The sequence below is a fragment of the Papio anubis genome, chromosome 3, assembly GCF_008728515.1.
Source record: "Papio anubis isolate 15944 chromosome 3, Panubis1.0, whole genome shotgun sequence".
Lineage (NCBI taxonomy): Eukaryota > Metazoa > Chordata > Mammalia > Primates > Cercopithecidae > Papio > Papio anubis.
Window position 1 is genome coordinate 182,560,483 of NC_044978.1, and position 21,698 is coordinate 182,582,180.

General features: G+C 55.8%; 2 protein-coding genes across 5 annotated transcripts in view; one reads left to right on the forward strand and one right to left on the reverse strand.

The window, feature by feature from the left end:
* The window catches only part of CFAP99 (cilia and flagella associated protein 99), a 44,816-nt gene extending 27,540 nt beyond the window's left edge, over positions 1-17,276 (reverse strand). Inside the window, exons 1-2 of one of the 3 annotated variants that reach the window (XM_003890881.3) lie at positions 17,115-17,275; positions 8,717-8,844 (exon numbers count right to left, since the gene is read on the reverse strand). In XM_003890881.3, the coding sequence (XP_003890930.1) occupies positions 8,717-8,827 (111 nt within the window). In that variant the 5' untranslated portion in view covers positions 8,828-8,844; positions 17,115-17,275. Of the gene's footprint in view, positions 1-8,716; positions 8,845-17,114 lie in introns of all 3 variants that reach the window. The other 2 variants (XM_017955719.3, XM_017955720.3) reach the window with 2 other exon arrangements.
* A 260-nt stretch (positions 17,277-17,536) lies between these two features.
* The window catches only part of ZFYVE28 (zinc finger FYVE-type containing 28), a 145,523-nt gene continuing 141,361 nt past the window's right edge, over positions 17,537-21,698 (forward strand). Inside the window, exon 1 of one of the 2 annotated variants that reach the window (XM_031664780.1) lies at positions 17,537-17,968. In XM_031664780.1, the coding sequence (XP_031520640.1) occupies positions 17,930-17,968 (39 nt within the window). In that variant the 5' untranslated portion in view covers positions 17,537-17,929. The remainder of the gene's footprint in view (positions 17,969-21,698) is intronic. The other variant, XM_003890889.5, reaches the window with a different exon arrangement.

A 21,698-nucleotide genomic window follows, 5' to 3' on the forward strand; every position in this document is an offset into this window, starting at 1 on the left:
CCTCCCGAGTAGCTGGGACTACGGGCACACACTGCCACGCCCGGCTAGTTTTTTGTATTTTTCGTAGAGATGGGGTTTCATCGTGTTAGCCAGGATGGTCTTGATCTCCTGACCTCATGATCTACCCGCCTTGGTCTCCCAAAGTGCTGGGATTACAGGCGTGAGCTACCGCACCAGGCCGGAATTTTACTTTTATTTTAGATCAAATCTATCTTTTCTTTTGTGATTTCTTCAGTTGCTTTTTTTTTTGAGACGGAGTCTTGCTCCATTGCCCAGGCTGGAGTGCAGTGGCTCACTGCAACCTTCTCATCTCAGCTTGCTGCAACCTTCGCCTCCCGGGTTCAAGCAATTTTCCTGCCTCAGCCTCCCGAGTAGCTGGGACTAGACTCCAGCCACCCACATCTGGCTAATTTTTTGTATTTTTAGTAGAGATGGGGTTTCACCATTTTGGCCAGGCTGGTCTCAAATTCCTGACCCCATGTGATCCGCCTGCCTCGGCCTCCCAAAGTGCTGGGATTACAGGTGTGAGCCACCCCACCCAGCCCTTCAGTTGCTTTTACAATAAGATAACAACAGGGTAGGCCGGGCGCGGTGGCTCAAGCCTGTAATCCCAGCCTTTGGGAGGCGAGGCGAGGCCCGGATCCGCGAGGTCAGGAGGTGAGACCATCACTGGCTAACTGCAGTGAAACTTGATCTCTACTAAAAAATACAAAAACTAGCCGAGGCGGTGGTGGGGCCTGTAGTCCCAGCTACTCGGGAGGATGAGGCAGGAGAATGGCAGAAACCCGGGAGGCGGAGCTTGCAGTGAGCTGAGATCCGTCCACTGCACCCCAGCCTGGGCGACAGAGTGAGACTCTGTCTTAAAAAAAAAAAACAACAACAGGGTAACGATCTACCCTGAAGCATTCTGGACAAGCCACATGACCTTGTGGGGCCTCGGTTTCCACACATGTGAACGAGAACATTTTGGGTACTGCTCTGCAAATAGGGCCATTTCCACACCCTTCTAGTGTTGCCCTTGCAGTGCAGGGGCTGGAGGCCTGAGAACTACACGCTTCAGCAGCTCTGCCTCTGGGGTTCTGGGTGCAGCCTGGACTCTGCTAGCAAGATACACACTTATGGGAGAAATGGCAGGGGCAAGGTTGGGGGACGCCTCTTTTCCTCAGCTCCCCAGGGGTGGTAGATGCTGGGCTTCCCAGAGCCTTCTGCTCGCCCCTGCCTCTCCCACTCCATGTGGTGGGCAGCTGCTCCCTGCAGTGCCCTGACCAGCTGGGAGCCAGGACTGACTCAGCATGAGTTCTTCCAGCCCTTGCAACGGCTTTAAGCACAAGGTTCCCCGTGTTAAATTTAAATCCCTTTCTCCTGGGAGTGCCAGGACTGGTTTCTGGACTCCCCCTGGAATGCCAGCTGGTAGCAACGTTCTCCCGGGGACAGCCCTTCGTTCTAGGACTCCATTGCGGGTGCCTCTTTGTCTTCTCAGCCTCCACATATTGGAGGGGCTCAGGGTGCAGTTCCCCTATGGTGACGTCTGTTCGTTATCTACTTTCTGAGTGATCACAGCCAGCTTCAAGGCTGACAGCATTCTGATTGCCAAATGGACACCCCAGCCGGCACCGCTCCCTGAACTCAAAAACCTCGATCCTGCTGCCGCTGGGCCTCTCCTGGATACTGGGGCAGACGTCTCACATGAGTGCGTCTGAAACCAGCCTCCTGGGCTCCGCCCAAGCTGCCCCCACCAACCTCGTGGCGCAGTAAACACGGTTCCCTGATCCCAGCGTGTCTCTCTGTCTCTCTTCCTGGCCCCTTGGCTGGGGGACCCCGGCTGCTCTCCCTGCCTCTCCTCTTGCTTCCCCTCAAGTCTCTTTTCGACCCAGCAGTCAGGGCGAGGTTTCTCAGATGGATGTCGTCTCAGGCGTCCTTCCTCACTGTGGCCAGCGAGGCCCTGCATGGGCATGCCCAGCTCCCTCGGAGTCCCTGGCCCGCCCTGGCTCTCTTCCAGTCACACTGGCCTCCTGTTTCCTCATCAGGGAACTGGCTGTTCCCTCTGCCTGCGACCTCCTCCTGGCACTATCACCCCACGGCTGTGAGGACTGTGCTCCTGACCAGTCCTCGCGGGACATGGCCTGTCCCAGTCGCGGCATGGCTTGTTTACTGTCCCTTTCCTGGCTAGACGGTCACCTGGGCGCTCGCCAGAGAGGAAAGAGAATACATAGATCACGGGGACCCAGTGACATCCTGTGAGTGGGGCTGGGCACGGAGAGGGGGCTTGGTGGGTGAGGGCTCCCCAACTGAGCTGCCAGGAGGGGCTCTGCTGGGGGTTGGCACCTCAGTTTCCCTCTCAGTTTCCTGCAGTTGCCAGGCTGTACCCACACCGAGGGCACTGACCTCCCCCCGTGTAACTGACAACATCTTGTCAGAGGAGCCCAGGAGCCAGGACAGACCCTTCCGAGAGCAGTGAGTCAGCATGGCCGCTGAGGGTGATGACTTTGCGGGACGCTGCTGACAACCTCCTCTGGCCTCCCCGGCTCAGGCAACGGCGACTCCACTTCTCATCAATGACGTCTGTGTTTCGGAAGTGTGAGCATGCATTTTTAATAAGGTCAGAGCCTTGAGCCCTGTGCCATCAGCCCCAGGCAAGGCGGGTTGGGCAGGGCCACACTGGGCCAGAGGGTCCTGGAAGCTGCAGAGCCAAGTGAGAAGCTAGTAAATGACATCCCAGTCCATGCCAGGCCGGGCCAGGCCCACAGCCAGGTCCTTGCCACTAATGCTGGGCTGGCGGCCGCCAGGACACGTGGTGCCCAGCCTATTCACAGAGAGGGGCCTGGGACTGGGGACAAGGGGTGACACATGCCTCAGGGGCCCTGGACCAGGTCCTTCTGACCCGGCCAGCAGAGATGGGCCTAGGCCAGGTGGGCTCTCTCTCCCAGAAGAGGCAGGGGAGGCCCTTGCCACAGGAGTGGGCTCCTAATGGGGAACCAGCCTCAGTCGCTGAGACCGGCCTGTGGCTGCCCAGGAGTCTCTGAGTCTGTGATAAAATCTTGGGCCTTGGTCAAGTTCAGGGCTCCTCAGTCCCCAACCAGGGACAGCAGCAGGCTCTCAGTAGTGAAGGGTCCAGCATTCACCATCGCTGCAGGGGTCTCTTAGCACCTCCAGAAGTGCACTTGTCTGCTGGACTCACAGTGTTGGGGAAGAGCTAGACCAGGGCCAGGCCGGGGTGGGTTGCGGGGAGGGGGTGCAGGGGAAGGGTGCGGGGCCAGGAGGCTAATTAACAACAGGATTTGTGATTCATGTCACCAATACTTGCTCATCAGTAACGCAAAGCCTGAAGTCAGTTAGAAAAGCAGGCAAAGGAAACGGAGGCTGCAGGGCCACACAGCATCCCTTCTACCTTCTTTCCCACCTAACAGAAAGAATGCCGTCCTGTTGGGCATGGTAATATGTTCAGCTGAAACCATATTTTGCAACTCTCCTTGATGATAGAGCCATGTGACAGTTTTAATCAGTAAAATGGAATGACAAATTGCAAGGTGTGGCCTCCAAGAAAGCACCTCGAAAGGAAGGTAGATTCAGCTGGCATATGCCTTATACTGTTTGCCTTTCCCCTCTCCTCACCTGGGATATCGATGCAATGCTGGAGGTAGGGCAGCCATTTAGTGACTATGAGGCAATAGTACGTGTTAAGGCTGGCTGCGTGGAGAGGAATGGAATGAGTTCCTCATGGCACCATGGAACTGCTGAAGCCACTCTAGACTGCCTGTCTGCAGACTGCTTCTCATGTGAGCAAAGATACCTTTAATTGATTAAAGTTACTGCTTCTCTGGATTTTATTGGATCCAAACACAGTTTCCTAACAGATACAGGTCCGAACAGATGGTTCAAAGTGAAATACATATTGCTTCAAAATTTAGGAAAATGTAACAAGAGAAATGATGGCTGGGTGCGGTGGCTCATGCCTGTAATTCCAGCTACTTGGGAAGTTGAGGCACGAGAATTTCTTGAACCTGGAGGTGGAGGTAGCCATGAGCTGCACTGCAGCCTGGGTGAGGGAGTGTCTCAAAAAATTAAAAAAAAAAAAAATACATAAAGTGACTTTTCCCACCTATTTGACTGGCAGAGATAACAATTTTTGCCTGCACATGAGGTTGGGGAGGGTGTAGGGGAACAAGTGCTCCCTACCTGCCCGGGAGAGCAGCAGTGGATCTCCGTGGAGAGCTAACTGGCAATCCACGCTGAAAGCATGAGAGCCAATTACTCTCACAGCAAGAACCTGTGTCTTCTTGGACTTGACGTTGGGTGCACCCAAGATGCAAAGGGACAGGTGGCTAGTCAGTCCCACAGTGGTTTGTAACAGATCTCATCTCTAAATCCTTAATTTAATTACATCTGCACAGACTGTATTTCTAAAAAAAGTCATATTCATAGGTAACCAGGGGTTAGAATTTCAACATTTTTTTTAAGAGCTAGGATCTTACTCTGTTACCCAGGCTGGAGTGCAGTGGTGCAATCATAGCTCATGGTAGCTTTTAACTCCTGGACTCAAGCAATCCTCCTTCCTCAGCTCCCCAGTAGCTGGGACTACAAGCACGTGCCACTATGTTTGGCTAATTTTTATATTTTTTTTTATAGAGAAAAGGTCTCGCTGTGTGGCCTAGGCTGGTCTCAAACTGCTGGCCTCAAGCAATCCTCCTACCTCAGCCTCCCAAAGTGCTGAGATTACAGGCATGAGCCACCATACCTGGCTCATTTTTTTTCTTTTAGAGAGAAATGGGATCTTGCTATGTTGCCCAAACTGGACACGAACTCCTAGGCTCAAGTGGATCTTCCTTCTCTAGACATCCTAGTAACTGAGACTAGGTACGTGCCTGGCTTAGTATTTTTTTGGTGGGGGGGGGGCACAATTTAACCCAAAACACTGCCTTTCACCGCAGTCTGCTGTCCAGAGTCTGCCATTTGGTTTATGTATTGTGTAATTTTCTGGCAAGTGGCAGCCTTGAGCCTTGGCCTAGCAAAATCAGTGAGTTGCAACAGTTTCTTGACAGCTGGAGAGGAAAATGAGTTGTCCAAACTGGATCAGGATCCAACGCACCATTCCACTCAGGCTTGTGAGGGCTTTTCAAAGGCCGGGCGTGGTGGCTCACGCTTGTAATCCCAGCACTTTGGGAGACCAAGGCGGGCAGATCACGAGGTCAGGAGATGGAGAACATCCTGGCTAACATGGTGAAACCCCATCTCTATGAAAAATACAAAAAATTAGCCAGGCGTGGTGGCGGGCACCTGTAGTCCCAGCTGCTCGGGAGGCTGAGGCAGGAGAATGGCATGAACCCAGGCGGCAGAGCTTGCAGTGAGCCAAGATCACGCCACTGCACTCCAGCCTGGGCCACAGAGCGAGACTCCGTCTCAAAAAAAAAAAAAAAAAAAAAGAAAGGATCTGAAAAACCAGTGCCTCTGAGGAACAAGCCTCCTTGCCACCAATGGGAGCATCTGTGCCCGTGCTGGGCAGCCCCTGGATGATCCGTTGTGTCTGCCTCTGCCAGTTTGCTAGTATTATCGGTGTGCCAGGCTCCCTGTGGAAACGCACACCTGCGGTCGTCACGTTGTGACTTGCCAGGTAGCAACTAGTCTCATCTACCATTAATAATCTGTGGGTTATAGAAAACAAACCCAAACCCAAACTATTTGTTGTAACAAACTCATTTTTCTGTAATGGTTATGATCAAGAAATAAAGGCATGAACTTTACCACTTTTTGCTTGAGGAAGGGGTAAACACACTCCCTTTCCCTGCCAAGGTGCTGTGTGGCTGCGCAGGCCAAGAGAGCGTCAGGGGGAAAGTTTCTCAGGTGGAGGCAACAGTTAGTGCAGCGGGGAGCACGTGGAATGTTCCAGAAACACTAGGAGACCAGTGCCGCTGGAGCAGAGTGCACATGCGGCAGAGTTGAAGGCAGAGCTGATGATGGACAGATGTGGGCTAGAGGAATGAGGGCGCCCAGGAGGCGCCAGGGTTCCCACTCAAGCAAGGGGAGACGGAGTGGCCTCCGGCTGAACTGGGGATACCAGAATCAGCAGCCTCGGGGGAGGTCACATGAATTCATTCACCTGCTGACGGGTCACACGGGAGGTGTCCATTGTACACCCAGGGAGATGTGAGTCCAGGCTCTGCAGAGGTCAAGGATGAGGGAGAAGCAGGAGCTGTCAGCAGGTGAGGGGACCAGGAGTGTGTGCAGCACCCCGCACACCCGACAGGGGAGGCCCGAGCCGGCGAAGGAGAGGCTGCCTGGTGAGAGGCAGGCCTGGCTGGTGGGTGGGGGGGTACCCAGGAAGCTGATTGGAAGGCCCGGAGCTGGGGGCGGGGTCAGCTGGGTCAGAGGCGCTGAGGCTGCACCGCTGGATTTGGCAACAAGGAGGAGGGGGGCGACTTAGACCGGCTGTGGGTGGAGGGCTGGGGAAGTCTGCCGGGAGGGGCGTGAGGGAGGATGGAGGAAGAGCTGCCGCTCCTGGCAGGGACTTCAAGGAGTCTGTTAGATGTCTGGAAGGCGGGGACCGCGGGAGCCGCAGAGGAGTACAGAGGGCTTTACTTTTATTTTTCATTTTTTTTTTGAGACAGAGTCTCGCTCTGTCACCCAGGCTGGAGTGCATGGGGCCGGGAGTGCGGTGGGACGATCTCGACTCACTGCAAGCTCCGCCTCCCGGGTCCACGCCATTCTCCTGCCTCAGCCTCCCAAGTAGCTGGGACTACAGGCGCCCGCCACCACGCCCGGCTAATTTTTTGTGTTTTTGGTAGAGACGGGTTTCACTGTGTTAGCCAGGATGGTCTCGATCTCCCGACCTCGTGATCCGCCCGCCTCGGCCTCCCAAAGTGCTAGGATTACAGGAGTGAGCCACCAGGCCTGGCCCAGAGGACTTTAAACAAATGTTTTTAGGATGAGAGAAGTAGCAGCACGGGTGGCTGACAGGAAAGATCCCGAGGGAAATGAGGGGACAGACAGGAGGAGCTGCTGGAGCTGCTCTTGGACGGGACAGAGGGGCTGGGCTGCAGGTGGGCCCAGGCAGTGGGGTGGGTGATGCCAGCTCCCAGGACAGGTTTCTGGCCAAGGAGACCTGGGCCTTCACTATTGTCTGTTGTGGACGGGTGTAGGGAGGGCTGGCCGGTGGGACGAGAGGTGTGCCCGTGGTGCTGGGGCCTTCAGGTGGGAAGAGGAGTGTAGATGAATCTGGGCCCCAGCTGTCTGCGTCACTTCCCCGCGGTGCTTAGGGGCTCAGGGAAAGAGCTGGGGGCCGGAGGGTGCTGAAGCAGAGGGAAGGAGGTGCCCATGGAAGCCTGTAGCTCTGCACACAGGCCCTGCTCCCTTCTCCACTCCCTGCTGCTGCCAGGCCCCAGCCGGAGGAGGCGCCTCTTCCAGAAGCTGGGGGCAGGGATGCGTCAGGGCCCCAGGCCTTCTCTTATGGCAGAGGCCTTGGCCCCAACCCCTGCAGCCTTTGTAACCTACTCACAACACCTCCCCTCTGGGCTTTCTTGAGGCTGCCCTAGGGGTAAGTAATGAAGGATGAACCCCTCACTCTACCCCAAGGGAAGGTGGGCTCAGACTGTGGCCTGGGGGAACAGCACAGGTGCGTCTGAGCAGGTAGTGAGGGCTGGGGCTGGAGCATGGCCAGGGCAGCCCCCAGGGACCACGCAGAAAGCAGCATGCACAGGCCAAGTTCATCCAGAGCACGGCAGCACAGAAGGCTGTGGCCTGCAAGGACAGGCAGGCGGCCTGAATTAGCACACTTGCTACGAGCGCCCTCCTTCCAGGGGGCGAGTGCCCTCTCTCTGCTCCTGGGCAATGATGGGCTGGGATGGCCCATGAGACAGCCCCCCAGGATTTCCCCTGGTGGGCTCAGCTTCCTCTGGAGGCCCCATCCAATGGAGCCACGTCCCACATTCCTGGAGGCAGGGGCCCTGCAATCCAAGCTCCTGTTCCCTGGGCACCTGCCACTGACACGTGGCAGATGTGAGATCAGCACCTGGTCGTGGGAGCCAAGACTGGGTGACAGGGAGGCCCCTGAGTGGGGTGGGGCTGCCAAGGTTGCAGGGGTTGCCAGGACCAGGATGGAGCTCTAAGGAAAACCCAGGGACAGGAGGACAGGAGCTGAAGAGTTGGGCAGCCTCCAGGTGGGCCTGTGACTTCTTCCAGGTGTGGGTAGGAAGATGAAGGAGATGTGTATGGATGCCCGCAGCCTTCGGTTCCCCGGGGGCCTCACTGCCCAGGCCAGCCCCTGCCTCTGTCGGAGACCCGGTCAGTGATTCCCAAGTCTCGGTTACCACAAATACAGCGCAAGCTGTGACCTCACCCACCCTCACTGCCACAGCCCTGGGGCCCCTGGGGGATGGAGGACCCATTTCCCGAGATAAGATGCCCCCCAAAGTGGGGGTGGGGCATGGGGGCACTCCAGGGCTGACCCTTCTCGTCTGTGTTAACTGAGGATGGAACCTCAGTGTGGATGTCATATCCCGGGTTCTGGCCAAGGCTTCTTTTCACCAGAGCCTGGCCTGACACACATTCTGGGTGCCAGGAGCACCTCCCTATACAAAGAGCAGGTCTCTGTGGAAAACACTGTCAGCTTCTCCCCGTTTGGAAGGAAGGCAATCGTTAGGAAGGTATTTGATGCTGTTAACGAGAACAGCTGCATGACAGGTGCCATTGGCGCAGCCTCCCAGGAGCCCCCTGCAGACCCTACCTGCAGGGAGATGGCCACAGCCTCTAGGAACTGCTCAGGGTTGTCCCTCTTGGGTGTAAATTTGTCGAGTTTCTCGATGACAGTTTCAATGCATTTTCCATAGTAGGCCATCTTCTCAGGGCAGGATCCTAAGAACAAACAGTGCAGGTCATACCCTCCAGACCTGGGATGTGGCGACAGGATCCTCCCCAGCAGCAACAGGAGTCTGCCAGGGTGCTGGGCCTGTAGCAGCGGGGAGGCTGGATGTGACTGGGGGCCCTGGCTAGGGTGCTGGACCTGCAGCAGTGGGGAGTGCTGGATGTGAGTGAGGGCCCTGGCAGGTACCCCAAGGTTCATGTCCTGTACTGTCTCCTGCAGGCCTCTGTGGCTCAGGATCCCAGGCTGGCCTGGGTGAGTTCACCCTCAGGCCCCCCATCACCACAACCCCAAGCCAGCTGAGTGCCCCTCAGGCCCCACAGCCATGCCTCCTGGATGGGGTGACCCACCCCTGCAAGGGGCCCATGGCAGAGAACAGAGGCACCTCTCAAGCCAGCCTCTTAGCATCCCTCAGCTTTGCCCGGGAAGGTGACGGTTTCTTCGTCAGACCCTGCTGGGGAGCAGAAGGTCCTGGGTGAGGGTGACCTCATCACACATGGTTGAGGCAAGAAGGAGCCTGGGGTCCCTGGGGTCCACACCGCCATCCTGACGACGGGGGAACAGGGCCCTGGGGAGGGCTCGCAGGGGCACCAAACACTCGAGAGGCACAGCAGTTCCAGGGGACAGACTCGCCCAGAGCCCCTCCCAGGGGACCTTGGAGAAGCTGCCTAGGGTGAGGTTGGCACCCTGTGTGAACCAGCTCTAAGGACAACATGTGGCCCCCAAACTATCCTCAGAGAAGGCGGGGCCTGTCAGCAAAGGCCATCATCCTTGGGTGCAGTGCAGGCCTGGGCTCTGGCTGGACTACGCAGGACAGTAGGGCAGCACTGGGCAGAGGGGGGCCCTTCTCACCCTCCTCTTGCTCCATGAGTGACCAGCTGCTCTGGGCCAGGCTGGGCTTGAAGGGCCATCAAAGTTGGGGACAGTGGGAGTACCTCTCCTCTACCCTGCAACAGGCTAGAACAGCCCCAGGTAGCAGTCCCCAGACCTGGACCTTCCAGGCTGGAGACTGATTAAAAAAATACAAATGATTCCCCCAACCACCACTGACACTGGAGGGTCCTCGGTGAGATGCCGATCCTGGCTGTGCTAAAGGGTCCATGTTGATCTGCCCCCCGCCTCTCTTCCTGGCCAAGACGCAGAGAGAAGGGGAGGCCAGGTGTCACCAGACACTTTAGAGAAACCTCTGACATGAAACATAGAAACCATAAGAAAAGAACCAGGAGAAAACGATGCACAAGGCAGGAAAAAGCCTAGAAACCAGGCACTGCCATGCAAGAGAAGAGGAGATACAGCGTCCAAGGAACAAGCAATGGTTGGAGAAAGAGAGGGCTTGTGGAAACCAAAATATGGTGGCAGAACTAAAAACATAAACAGGAGACGGAAGGTAAAGTTGAGGAAATCTCCCTGAGTAGAAAAAGATGAAGCTGTAGAAAGTAGGGGAAAACACTAGGAAAACTAGGGAACTATTCCTGAAGGTCCAAACCCCGATTAACAGGAGTTCCAGAAAGATAAGAGAGAGAAATGCCCTAGAACTGAAGGATGTGGTCTTCTGGGCGGACAGGGCGCCCCTGGCAGCTCAGCACAGGGAATGGGTCGTGATATTTCAGAGCCGGGGATGCCCCTGAACACGTTCAGTGGAGGAACAGTCAGGGATGCAGAGGAATCTCGGCTGGGGGTACCCTGGGAAGCAGGGGCTGAACCCAAGAGACTGTCGTCATGGGGAATTTCCAGGCCGCAATGCAGGTAGCCCCAGGGTGACACTGCCTGGCAGGACAAGGACAGAGCAGGAGGGAAGGGGCTCCCAGGGGTGTCTCCAGGAGGAGCACCTGGCATGTTCTGCGAGTGGGTTTAATCACACAGTTAGGGAAAGAAGCTGTGATGCTGGCCCTGGCCAGGGATGGCATCAGCCCAGGGCCTATGTCCCCACCTCCCTGCTGGCTGCACCACCTGAGGCCTGACATGGGCTGTTTTGAGACAGATTTTGCTCTTGTTGTCAGGCTGGGAGTGCAATGGCCGCTGGCTCGGCTCTGCAATCTCTCCATCTCCCAGGTTCAAGCGACTCTCCTGCCTCAGTCCTGAGTAGCTGGGATTACAGAGCCACCACCATGCCGGGCTAATTTTTGGTATTTTTTTTTTTTTTTTGAAAGCGGAGCCTTGTTCTTTAAGCCGGCTGGAGTGCGGTATGGCGGATCTCAAGCTCGCTGGCTTTCGCCTCCGGGTTCCGCGCCATTCTCCTGCCTCAGCCTCAGTAGCTGGGACTACAGAAGCCGCCACCCACTCCCGGCTAGTTTTGTATTTTTTAGTAGAGAGGCGGGGGTTTTACGTGTTAGCCAAGATGGTCTCGATCTCTGACCGTGATCCCGCCTGTCTTCGGCCTCCCCAAAGTGCTGGGATTACAGGCTTGAGCCACCGCCCGGCCTAATTTTGTATTTTTTGGTTGAGATGGGATTTCACCATATTGGCCAGGCTGGTCTTGAACTCCTGACCTTAGGTGATCCGCCCGCCTCAGCCTCCCAAGGTGCTGGGATTACAGGCGTGAGCCACCGCGCCTGGCTGGGCTGTCCTTTTAGGGGCTGCTGTAGGGACCAGTCTGGCTGTGCATGGACACAGAGGCCAGCAGGAGCCTCTCTCTAAGGAGGCCAGAAGAAAGGTCGCTTGGAATTTGGAAATCTGCCTTGAAGCCCTGATGCCAAGAACAGGCCCTGGAGACCAGGCCTCCCAGAACAAAGCGAGCATGAGCCTCTGGCACGGCCAGGACCGTCACTGCCTGGGAGCCTGCCCTGGGCCCTGGCTGGGTCACCTTCCCCCACCTCGTGTCTGGAGACCAGCAAGGCTGCCTGGCTATGCGTTCCTCTGCCAGTGCGGTCCTGATGATTCAGGGCAAAGGAAGAGACGGTGATGCTGCTGGCTTGGAGGACACCAGATCAGAAGCCATTAAACCTGCAAATCCACAGATGCTGAGCTGTAGATGCTGCAGCCAGGCTTGCCTGGGCAAGATGAGAGAGGTTTGTGGGTGAAGCTGCCCAGACCCTCTGAGGTCTCCCACCCCCTCCACAGCCTGCCCCTGGGGACCTGCCACCTAAGCTGCCTCAGCCCACCCTGCAGGAAACCTTTGCTTCTTGGAAGGCTGGGCCGTGGAAGAGAGACCACCCACACCCCACCGCAGCCTCAGTGTCCCTTCACTCTCCTCTGATCCCCTCTAGCTGAGCCTCTGGGGTGAGGACTTCGGCAGCTGTGAGCAGAGAGGCCCAGGAGGCCCAGTGAGCACCCTCCCTCGAGCCTGCCATGGCAGGAACACTCAGGTGGGGCCTTAAGCTTGTGACAGGTCCCCTAAGTCCCTGCTGTCTCTGAATTCAGCTCCTCTCCTCGGGAGGGTCCCAGCAGGCCAGGCCACCAGTATGGCAGGGGTGTGGTGCCGTGAGGTGCAGTGTGGGCGTGATGGCCAACCCTGGTGGGTAGGTGGATCTAGGCAGCCATAACACAGCCAGGGGGCAATAGGCTGCTGGCGGCAGGAAGCACTTTTCTGGGGCATTGCTCACTGGGGATGGGGGACCTGTGGCTTTCACTCCAGGCATTGCAGAGAGCAGTGGGGGCTCCCCGTAGGCAGTGAGCTCACAGCTCACAAATCCCACTCCCCATCTTTGCCAAGGTCAGCCACATTGAGACACTTTTTATTTATTTATTTATTTATTTATTTTTATTTATATTTATTTATTTATTTATTTTTGAGACGGAGTCTTGCTCTGTCGCCCAGGCTGGAGTGTAGTGGCCGGATCTCAGCTCACTGCAAGCTCCGCCTCTCAGGTTCACGCCATTCTCCTGCCTCAGCCTCCCGAGTAGCTGGGACTACAGGCGCCCGCCACCTCGCCCGGCTAGGTTTTTTGTATTTTTTAGTAGAGACGGGGTTTCACCGTGTTAGCCAGGATGGTCTCGATCTCCTGACCTCGTGATCCACCCGTCTCGGCCTCCCAAAGTGCTGGGATTACAGGCTTGAGCCACCGCGCCCGGCCTGAGGCGCTTTTTAAAACTCCACAGCGTAACTGGGGACTTCTCTACAAAAAAAATTAAAGAATGACTCAGGTATGGTGGTGCGCCTGTAGTCCTAGCTCCTCGGGAGGCTGAGGTGGGAGGATCCCTTGAGCCCAGGAGGTCGAAGGTGCTTTGGGCTACGCCTGTGCTACCACACTCTAGCTTGGGTGACACATTGAGATCCTGTTAAATAAATAAATAAATAAATAAATAAATAAATGTAAAAGTCTACTTTTAGAGAAACAATGTTAAAGAATGAGTTTTCTTGCCCTGCCTCCACCTCACGTTGCGGGTCAGGTTGCCCTGGGATGGGGTCCCCTTGCCCCAGCCTTTTCTAATCTGCTCTGGACACAGCTCTGTCTGGAGAAACTGGGTATACACCCAGGAAAGGGTCTCTTCCTGTGCGGGCGGTGAGAGTGGGTGGTCTGCGCGTGTGTGGTGGCAGTTGCTCCCAGGGTAGAAGAGTTTCCCTGCTGTCTCCCCCTGTCCTGGAGCTGGAGCATTCTGGAGAAAGGATGATCCTAGGCATCCTTTGGTGATGCAAGTCGAGGAGAGCAAGAGGGCCATGCCAAGCCCACCCCCCAATCCAGGGCGGACCTGGTAGGAATGAACTGGAAGGAAAAAATGGACAAACCAAGTTGAAGATGGGGATGCAGGGGAGAGGAGCCCCTTTGGAGTCCAGCCCGACTCAAATTGTCCTGCCCTGCCCCTGGAACCCTGGTTCACTGGCGGGCCTGAAGGTCGCTGGGGCGGGGCCTCTGCACCCTGAATCTGGCCCAGAGCAGGTGTACGTGAAGGTGGATGTAAGGAAAAGAGGTGCTTGAATTCTGAATCCCCCTGAAATTAGCCTAAGAACTTCATCAAAACAATCACATCTTTGGGGAGGAAATAGGTATTAAAATTCATCCACTTCTGACGCCTGCTTTCAGCATCTCGGCTATATTCATGTGTTCACTCATTCTCAAACTCTCAGCCTGATGTTATTTTGTTCCTGATTTAGGGTCTTACTCTGTCACCCAGACTGGAGGGCAGTGGCTCAGTGATAGTTCACTACAGCTCAAGTGATCCTTCTGCCTCAGCCTCCTAAGTAGCTGGGACTACAGGCGTGCACTACCACGCCCAGCTAATTTTGTACTTAATTGTTTTTTTTTTTTTTTTGTAGAGACAGGGGTCTTACTATGTTGCCCAGGCTGGTCTTGAACTTCTGGCCTCAAGCGATCCTCCCACCTGAGTCTTCCAAAGTTCAGCTTTCATAGTGAAGTACCATCTATGTGGGAAGTGGGATTTAATTTCCAAGCTTAATGACTTTTTTCTCATATTGATTTTTAACTCCATTGATCAGGACTTGACTATCTTATATTTAAGGCAACTTTAAAGGTGGGCTGGACTAGGCCAGGCACGGTGGTTCACGCCTATAATCCCAGCACTTTGGGAAGCCGAGGTGGGCAGATCACTTGAGATCAGGAGTTCCAGACCAGCCAACATGGTGAAACCCCGCCTCTGCTAAAAATACAAAAATTAGCTGGGCACAGTGGTGGGTGCCTGTAATCCTAACTACTCAGGAGGCTGAGGCAGAGAAGTGTTTGAACCTGGGAGGCAGAGGTTGCAGTGAGCCGAGATCATGCCACTGCACTCCAGCCCGGGTGACAGAGCAAGACTCCATCTAAAAAAAAGGGTGGGCTGAAGCTTCTCTTTTCTTAGGAAATATTTTATAGACACAAATGAGATTATATGAGGAGGTTTAAATTCCATCAGACACAAAACAGCTCAACACTCTCAACCACTAGGAGATAACTCATTTACCTAAGATCTCAAATGTATGTTAATTAAAATATAATCTTTTCTCCTGATTAAGCCAGTCTCCTAAGGGTTGCTGCCAAGTCACGCCCCTATGGCTTCTGCTTAAAGCACAATCCCACGTGGCAGGTTTTGCTAGTTGCTTTTCAATCTCCACTCCCCCTTTCCTCCCAAATAAGAAAACTCTGACTTTTAGCTGGGTCTACCGCTGCCCAACTGAAAGATGGCATTTCCTAGCCTCCCTGGTAGCTGGGGCATGGTCTTGTGGCTACGTTCTCCCATCACCTTCAAGAAGTGGAAAGGTGTGAGACTTCTGGAAAGTCTCCCTGAACGAGAGGGGCATATCCATCTTCTCTTTTGCAGCTGGTACCTGGGCTGAGGAAGTGATGGCAGGAATGTGGGCAGCCATCCTGGATCATGAAGAAATGTGAATGGCAGCTAGAAAAGTCGATCCTTGAGGACTTTGGGGCTGCCATACCAACCATGATTGCCTCTCCATGACCTCTTTTTTTTTTTTTTTTTTTTTGAGACGGAGTCTCGCTCTGTCGCCCAGGCTGGAGTGCAGTGGCACCATCTCCACTCACTGCAAGCTCCGCCTCCCGGGTTCACGCCATTCTCCTGCCTCAGCCTCCCGTGTAGCTGGGACTACAGGTGCCCGCCACCACGCTTGGCTAATTTTTGTATATTTAATAGAGACGGGGTTTCACTGTGTTAGCCAGGATGGTCTCGATCTCCTGACCTCGTGATCCGCCCGCCTCGGCCTCCCAAAGTGCTGGGATTACAGGCGTGAGCCACCGTGCCCGGCAACCTCTTTTATAAAAATATGAGTAATATTCTTGTTGAGGCCACTATGATGTTGGGATTTTTCAATACATGCAGCTAAACCTAACTGATACCCCAATTCCCCAAGTTCAGCCTTCATCCCATGCACAATTTCAAACTATAAAACAAAGGAAGGGAAGCTCTGAGCAGATAAAACTGCTCCAGGACCTGGAGTTGGCCAAGGATAGACCCAAAGAGAATAGCCATTCACTCAGTGGACAAGCCCAACAAGTGTCTACCCCAAGATCCTGTGCTGAAGAAATTATGGCTTTGGGAGCAGCAGGTTTTATGGGGGAAGATTGAGAGTGCGGTTTGGGACACGTTAAATTTAAGAGGATCTGTTAGGCGTCCAAATGGTGAAGAACAGGCAAACAGGAGTTTCAGGGTTGAGGCTAGAGATGCAGGTTTTGAGAAGTTTGGGAGAAAATGGTTGTTTATAAAACCACCTGACTGCAGGAAATCCCCCAGGGAGGAGGTGGATAGAGTAGCTTCCAAGGACTGAGTCCAGGGTCTCCAGTGTTGAGAGGTCGGTGAGCAAGGGAGGCAACCAGCCAAGGAGATCAAGCAGGTGTGGCCAGGAGCACAGAGGAAAAGTGGACAGAGTGATCTGTTCCAGCCAAGCGAGGATGGTGTGTTACGGAGAAGGCACAGTCGGCTGGGTCACCTGGTGGTGACAGTTCAAGGAAGAGATGAGCGCTGACCCCTGATCATCAGATTTTGCAACATCAAGGTCAAGGATGACTTTGATAAAGAGCTTCAGAGGAGTGGTTGGGTGAAAATCTGATTGGAGTAAGTTCCAGAAAGAACAGGTGGGAAGGAATTGGAGATAAGGGACAACTGCAGAGGGGTTTTGCCCTTCAGAGGGTCGACTGTGGTAGGAAGAGGAGGTTAGGGAAAATCAATTACTCACTCAAAAATGAACATGGACCCCACCCCCAACAAAGAGAAATCTCAGATGCCAGCGCACCTAGGCTCACAATGAGTCTGATGGAATAAAGTGGTCATGGAGTCCACGGACCTTTCTGAGTACCTGGCCCTGGCTAGTAAGGACAACCAGGGAACAGGTCATACTTCTAAATTCTGAACCGAGCAGGGCATGATTTCCATCTCCTGTGTCTCACATCTGCACGTTTCACAAGCCAGAAACGTGGTGCTGGCGCGGCAGGGAAAAGTGCAGCGCTGTGGGGTCAGGCCGACCCAGACCCGCGGTGATCTGGATGCAACCCCCACAGCCAGGGCACGCCGGCCTCGTTGTGCCTGCTTCTCCAGCCGTCAATGGGAAGTTTAAGTGAGGCCACGTGTGGGTTTTTAGCTCTCTGCTTGACACACAGCAAGTACTCTGAGGTGAGCGTTTTAAGGTACAAATTAGGGCACCACTGGGGGGAGTAGCGAGGGCGGGAGAGTATCTTTTTAGAACGCACCGCTGGTAGTGGTGATTTAAAAAAAAAAAAAAGAAAGAAAAAAAAGAGGCACCGTTCACTTTCATCGAGGAGCTGGGAAGAAGACCGAAAAGGTGTTTGGGAGAAGCAAGATGAGCAGCGAGTGAGAGGGACCGGCCGGCCGGTCATGAAAGTCGGCGGCGCGTAGCCCCGCATCTGTCCCGCCCCCGTACCTGGCGGGCCCTCCGGGCAGCCGAGCCCTCCTGCCGTCGCCACCTGCCGCCGCCACCTGCCGCCGCAGCAGTTTCCTCGACCAGCTAGGGCGAAGGGGTTGGCAGTCGCGGTCCGTCAGCTCCTGGTAGGCAGGACGCGGCGGCTGTTTGGCGTCGTCGCCTAGCAACCGGCTGCACGCTCCAGCGCCGTCGGGTGGACCACAACCCCCACAATGCACAGCGCCGCGGCGCGGCCCGGGGCGCCAAGTCCTGGGCACCGCCTTCCCGCCATGTCCTTCGGGACTTGTAGTTTCTTGGATCCCCGGGCGCGGCGAGTCTCCCAGCCAGCAGAGAGCGCGCCTCGGCGGGGTGCGGCGCCCGCGCGCGGGGATTGGGCCGCCTCCGCCCCGCCCGTCCCGCCCGCCCCGCCCGCCGCTCGTGGTGGGCCCGGGGCTCGCGGCACCGTAGGCGCATGTGCGGCGCGGGGCGGCCGTGACCAGCGGAGTGCGGGGTGTCAGTGAGCAGTGAGGAGCCGCGCGCCCCCGTGCCGGCGTCTGTCCGTGCGCCCGAGCGCCAGAGCGCCAGCTCCCGGGTCTGAGGGTCCGCACGGCGCGCCGCTTGCAGAGCATCCTCAGGGCCGCGCACCTGCCCCGCGCGCCTGCCCCGCGCACCTGCCCGCCGCCCGCTCGGCGCTCCGGGCTCAGCTCGCCAGCTTCCCCGCGACCGCGCGGGGGCTCCAGCCGTGCCTCCGCGTCCGCCCCGCGCCGCAGCCGGGCCCGGGCGCAGCGCTGCGGAGGGCGAGGGCCGCCCGGAGTCCGGCTAGGGCCGGCGCGGCGATGATGAACAGGTTCCGAAAGTGGCTCTACAAACCCAAGGTGAGCGGCCCCGCTCGGGCCGGATGCCCCCCGCGCCGAGGCCTCTCCCTTCCCCAGGACCGCCCGTCCCCCCTACGAGACGGACCCCCTTTTCCTGTCCGTGGCCGGCCTCTTCCCCCACCGCCGACATACTTCCCTCCACTCCGCGGCTTGGACAGACCTTCATCGCCCTGTCCCTGGGGCGGGTCCGAACGTCCCTCCTCGCTTCCTAAGCCCAGGTCCAGGACTGACCCTCCTGCTCCTCCTCTCGGGCCGGGGAGCACTTTCCCTCCCCCTTTTTCCAGGGCCACAACGGGCCCCTCTCCCTCCTCATCCCGGTCCTGGACGGTGCCCTCCTACACTTCGTGGTCCCCAGCCCGCGGGCCTGGAGCAGACCCCCTACTACTTATCCGTCTCCCCTCCCTGAACCAGGGATGCTCCCTCATTCCCCTCCTGCCCCCACCCCCATTGTCCTGGGCCGGGAATGGACCTCCCTCCGCACTCCAGAACAGACCCTCTCCCCGCTTCCCCAGGTTCTGAGAGAAGCCACATTTCCCAATCCCTGGGTCCAGGGCAGATCCGTCCTTCCGAGTCCAGAGAGGATCCTGATGGCGCTGCCAACGGCCTCCCTTCCCGAACCAGGACTCACCCACACCTCGGCCCAGTTGGCGTCCCCTCCCTTGTCCCCATCCTTGTCCCTTCCCCACCCGCGTCCTCTGGAATCCGGGACAGGTCCTCCGCCCGGCCCTTGGGACGAGCGCGCCGGTGGCCAGCAGCCTTGGCGGGGCTGGAGGTGCGGCTCCACAGCCCGCGCCCGCGGCCCTCCTAGCGCTATGGGGTCGGGGTCCGGGCGGCGCTCTCCGTGCCTCGGCGGCTGCGCTAGTCGCACTGCAGGCGCTGCGTCCCCGCCGCCCGCTTGGGGCTCGTGTCCGCTGCAGCCGGAGCAGGGCCGGGCGCGCTCGGCGCGGGGTAGAGGCGCGGCGGTGCTCGGGATCCCGGCGCAGGGTCCAGGGCGCATCTGGGCGTCCGAGGGTGGCACCCTGGGGCCGGCGCAGCGGGGAGGCCCTGGCCCTGAGATCTTGGGAGAGGGCACGGCTCGGGTGGGGTCACCGCGGCGACCAAGGGCGGGAGTGGGGCCAGCGCTGCGTCCGGGCAGCTCGGACATCCAAGGCCACTGCGTTGCTGACCCACCCCTCCTCCCTCCGCTGGCCACCTTTCTCCGTCCAGCGTCCCAGGCCGCCGCCTCCACCGTGGGTGAGCTGTCACGGCGGAGATTTCCTGAAATCCGTGCCTCGCGTGCGCCCATTCCAGGAAGGCGGGAGGTGGGTTTGGAAGATCGGCACGGAGGTTCGAGGGCGAACTCAGGGCCCGGAAGGGCGCGTGCTTCACGCCTTTGAGGTCGGGGAATTCTATTTGTCGTTGCAGGAGTGTTGGGTTGAGGGCTTACGGTACATGCTCGGCCTTAGCCTGACCGGGAGGGGATTCAGGGTTCCTGTGGCGGCACTCCCTTCTGCTAACCTCCCTGCCCCTAGCAGCGACTTAAGGGTTTGTCCGGAGCCTTGCGCTTCCTGGCGTTGGGTGTGGTTTGGGGCCGAGCCGTCTGCGCCCAGCCTCTCCTCCTGCGGCGCCTCGGAGCCCCTCTCGGTCCTGCCTGCTGCCCCCATGCGCCTCTGCCGGGGGAGGGCGGTGGCCTCTGGATAGCTGTATGAGTGGCGTTTGGTTCCAGTGACTTTTCCTCACCAGTTACGGAAAACCAAGTCGGCTTGTAAAACGGCGTTTTGAGAGCGTGCAGCAGCATTATTTTCTGTGACACAAGGCGGGAGGCAGCTGGAGAAAGGTGTCTCAGGTCTTAAAGTAACATTCTGGTGTCACTGAAAGCACTTGCTGGGACACTAGGGGATGCCCCTCCGGACGTGGCTGTGGAAGAGGCCGCATTTGGGGGGGACACCCTTCTAATTGTGTTGAAAAGGAAGGAAAAATAATTGTAGACTCTGTTTCATAAGTAGCTGAGTAATTTCAGAATGGCCTTGTCTGTTTTCGTTTAGGGAAGACACTTTAAAGGTAGAACATGATACTAGAGGTTGTCCCAAGAATTAGGAATTGTGTTTCTAACTTTTCGTCTTCAGCAGACAGCTGGCTTTCCAGGCAGGGGGCAGGCACTGAGAGGGCACCGCCAGTGAATCAGCTGATCCCAGGAGTCAGCCCAGAGCTGTGTGCCTCTGGAGAAGGGAGGGAACAGGATTCGTTTGGACCTCTCCTTTTTCTCGTTGTCTTCTCCCGGCATGCTGTCTGGTACTAGCTCCAGAGCTCTGGACTTGAGACGTATCTCCATCTCAGATCTGTCTCTGGCCATGGCATGGCATTTTCTGGGAGCCGGTGCCCTGTAGGCAGTCTGAACTTGGGCTGTCTCTTATTTGAGATCTGTCTTTGGAGTTAAATATCTTGATTGTTTGAAGGGTTGGAGTATGTTATGTCATTCCAGAGCTTTTCATTTTTCAAACCAAAGCTCAGATTCTTGTCTTGGATTATGAATTGAATTTTATGCTTCTCCTTCTTGTCTAATTTAACACATTTTGGCACAAATAAGCACAAAGTCAGTCCTGGGAAGATTCTGGGCCTGGAAGAGTTGAAGTGTTAAACGTTAGCTGTGGGAGGATGTGTCTGGGGGAGACTGTTGCCTGCAGTTAGGAATTTTTTTTCCCACTTTATTTAGATAGATGTACAATTCAAACTGAATTTTTAATTGAATTCCTGCTTTGGTTTAAAACTGCACAGTGAGCTTATTTTTATAAATTTTTAAGTGTGTGTGTGTGTGTGTTTGTAGAGACAGGGCCTCACTATGTTGCCCAGGCTGGACTCAAATTCCTGGCCTCAAGCAATCCTCCTGCCTCAGCCTCCTGAAGCGCTGGGATTACAGGTGTGAGCCACTGTGCCGGGCCAACACTGAGCTTCTTGTTCGTTACAATATGGTGGAAAATATTCTGAAATGAAAATATTATTCACCGTTCTTATAGTTTTAAAAAGCAGTTGGAAATGCTTAAAAATATTCCTGTGTGACATAAATTTTGATACCTGAATAAAAATTAGCTACTACATTAGCTCCCTAAGTTGAGTAAAAGAATGCCTGATGAATAATACAAAAGTTTAACATTAAAATGACATTTGCAAATTGTATTTCTATTCACTTTCTTAATCAGTCTTTTAAACACCAATATGATTTTTCTTGGTGTTAAGTGTTCAGATCTTTTAAGTATTATCCTGACTTTGAACACTGCCTGGAAGAGGCGTGCAGGAAAACCTGTCAGCTTGTCCTGCTTTACTGATGTTGGTGAAATACTTTCTTGCTTTTCTTTAAAGTCTTTTCAAGAGAGTTTATGCTTTAGAAAGGCGAACTATTTTGGCATGGTTGGTGTCTTCATTTGAAACAAAAGTGTCAGTGCTGTGTTTCTTGCTTGGTTATGACTTTCTGTTGATTGACCTGGCTGGAGGTTCCTGGTCACTAGGAGGTGAGAACTCCCGGCAAGGGGGAAAGGGGCCTGGATACTTACCTGGACCTGGGCAAGATTTCCTGGCCATCACCAAAGAGCATATTAATAATCACCCAGGATCAATTTGTGTTTCCCATCTTTGGGGAGGAATTGACCCTCGGTGGGTTATGCTGGCTAGGTGGATGGGGTCATTTCTGTGTGGCTGGTTACCATGCTCAACCTTGCACGCCGAGAAGAGCTCGCTTGTCTGCACCCCCAGACCG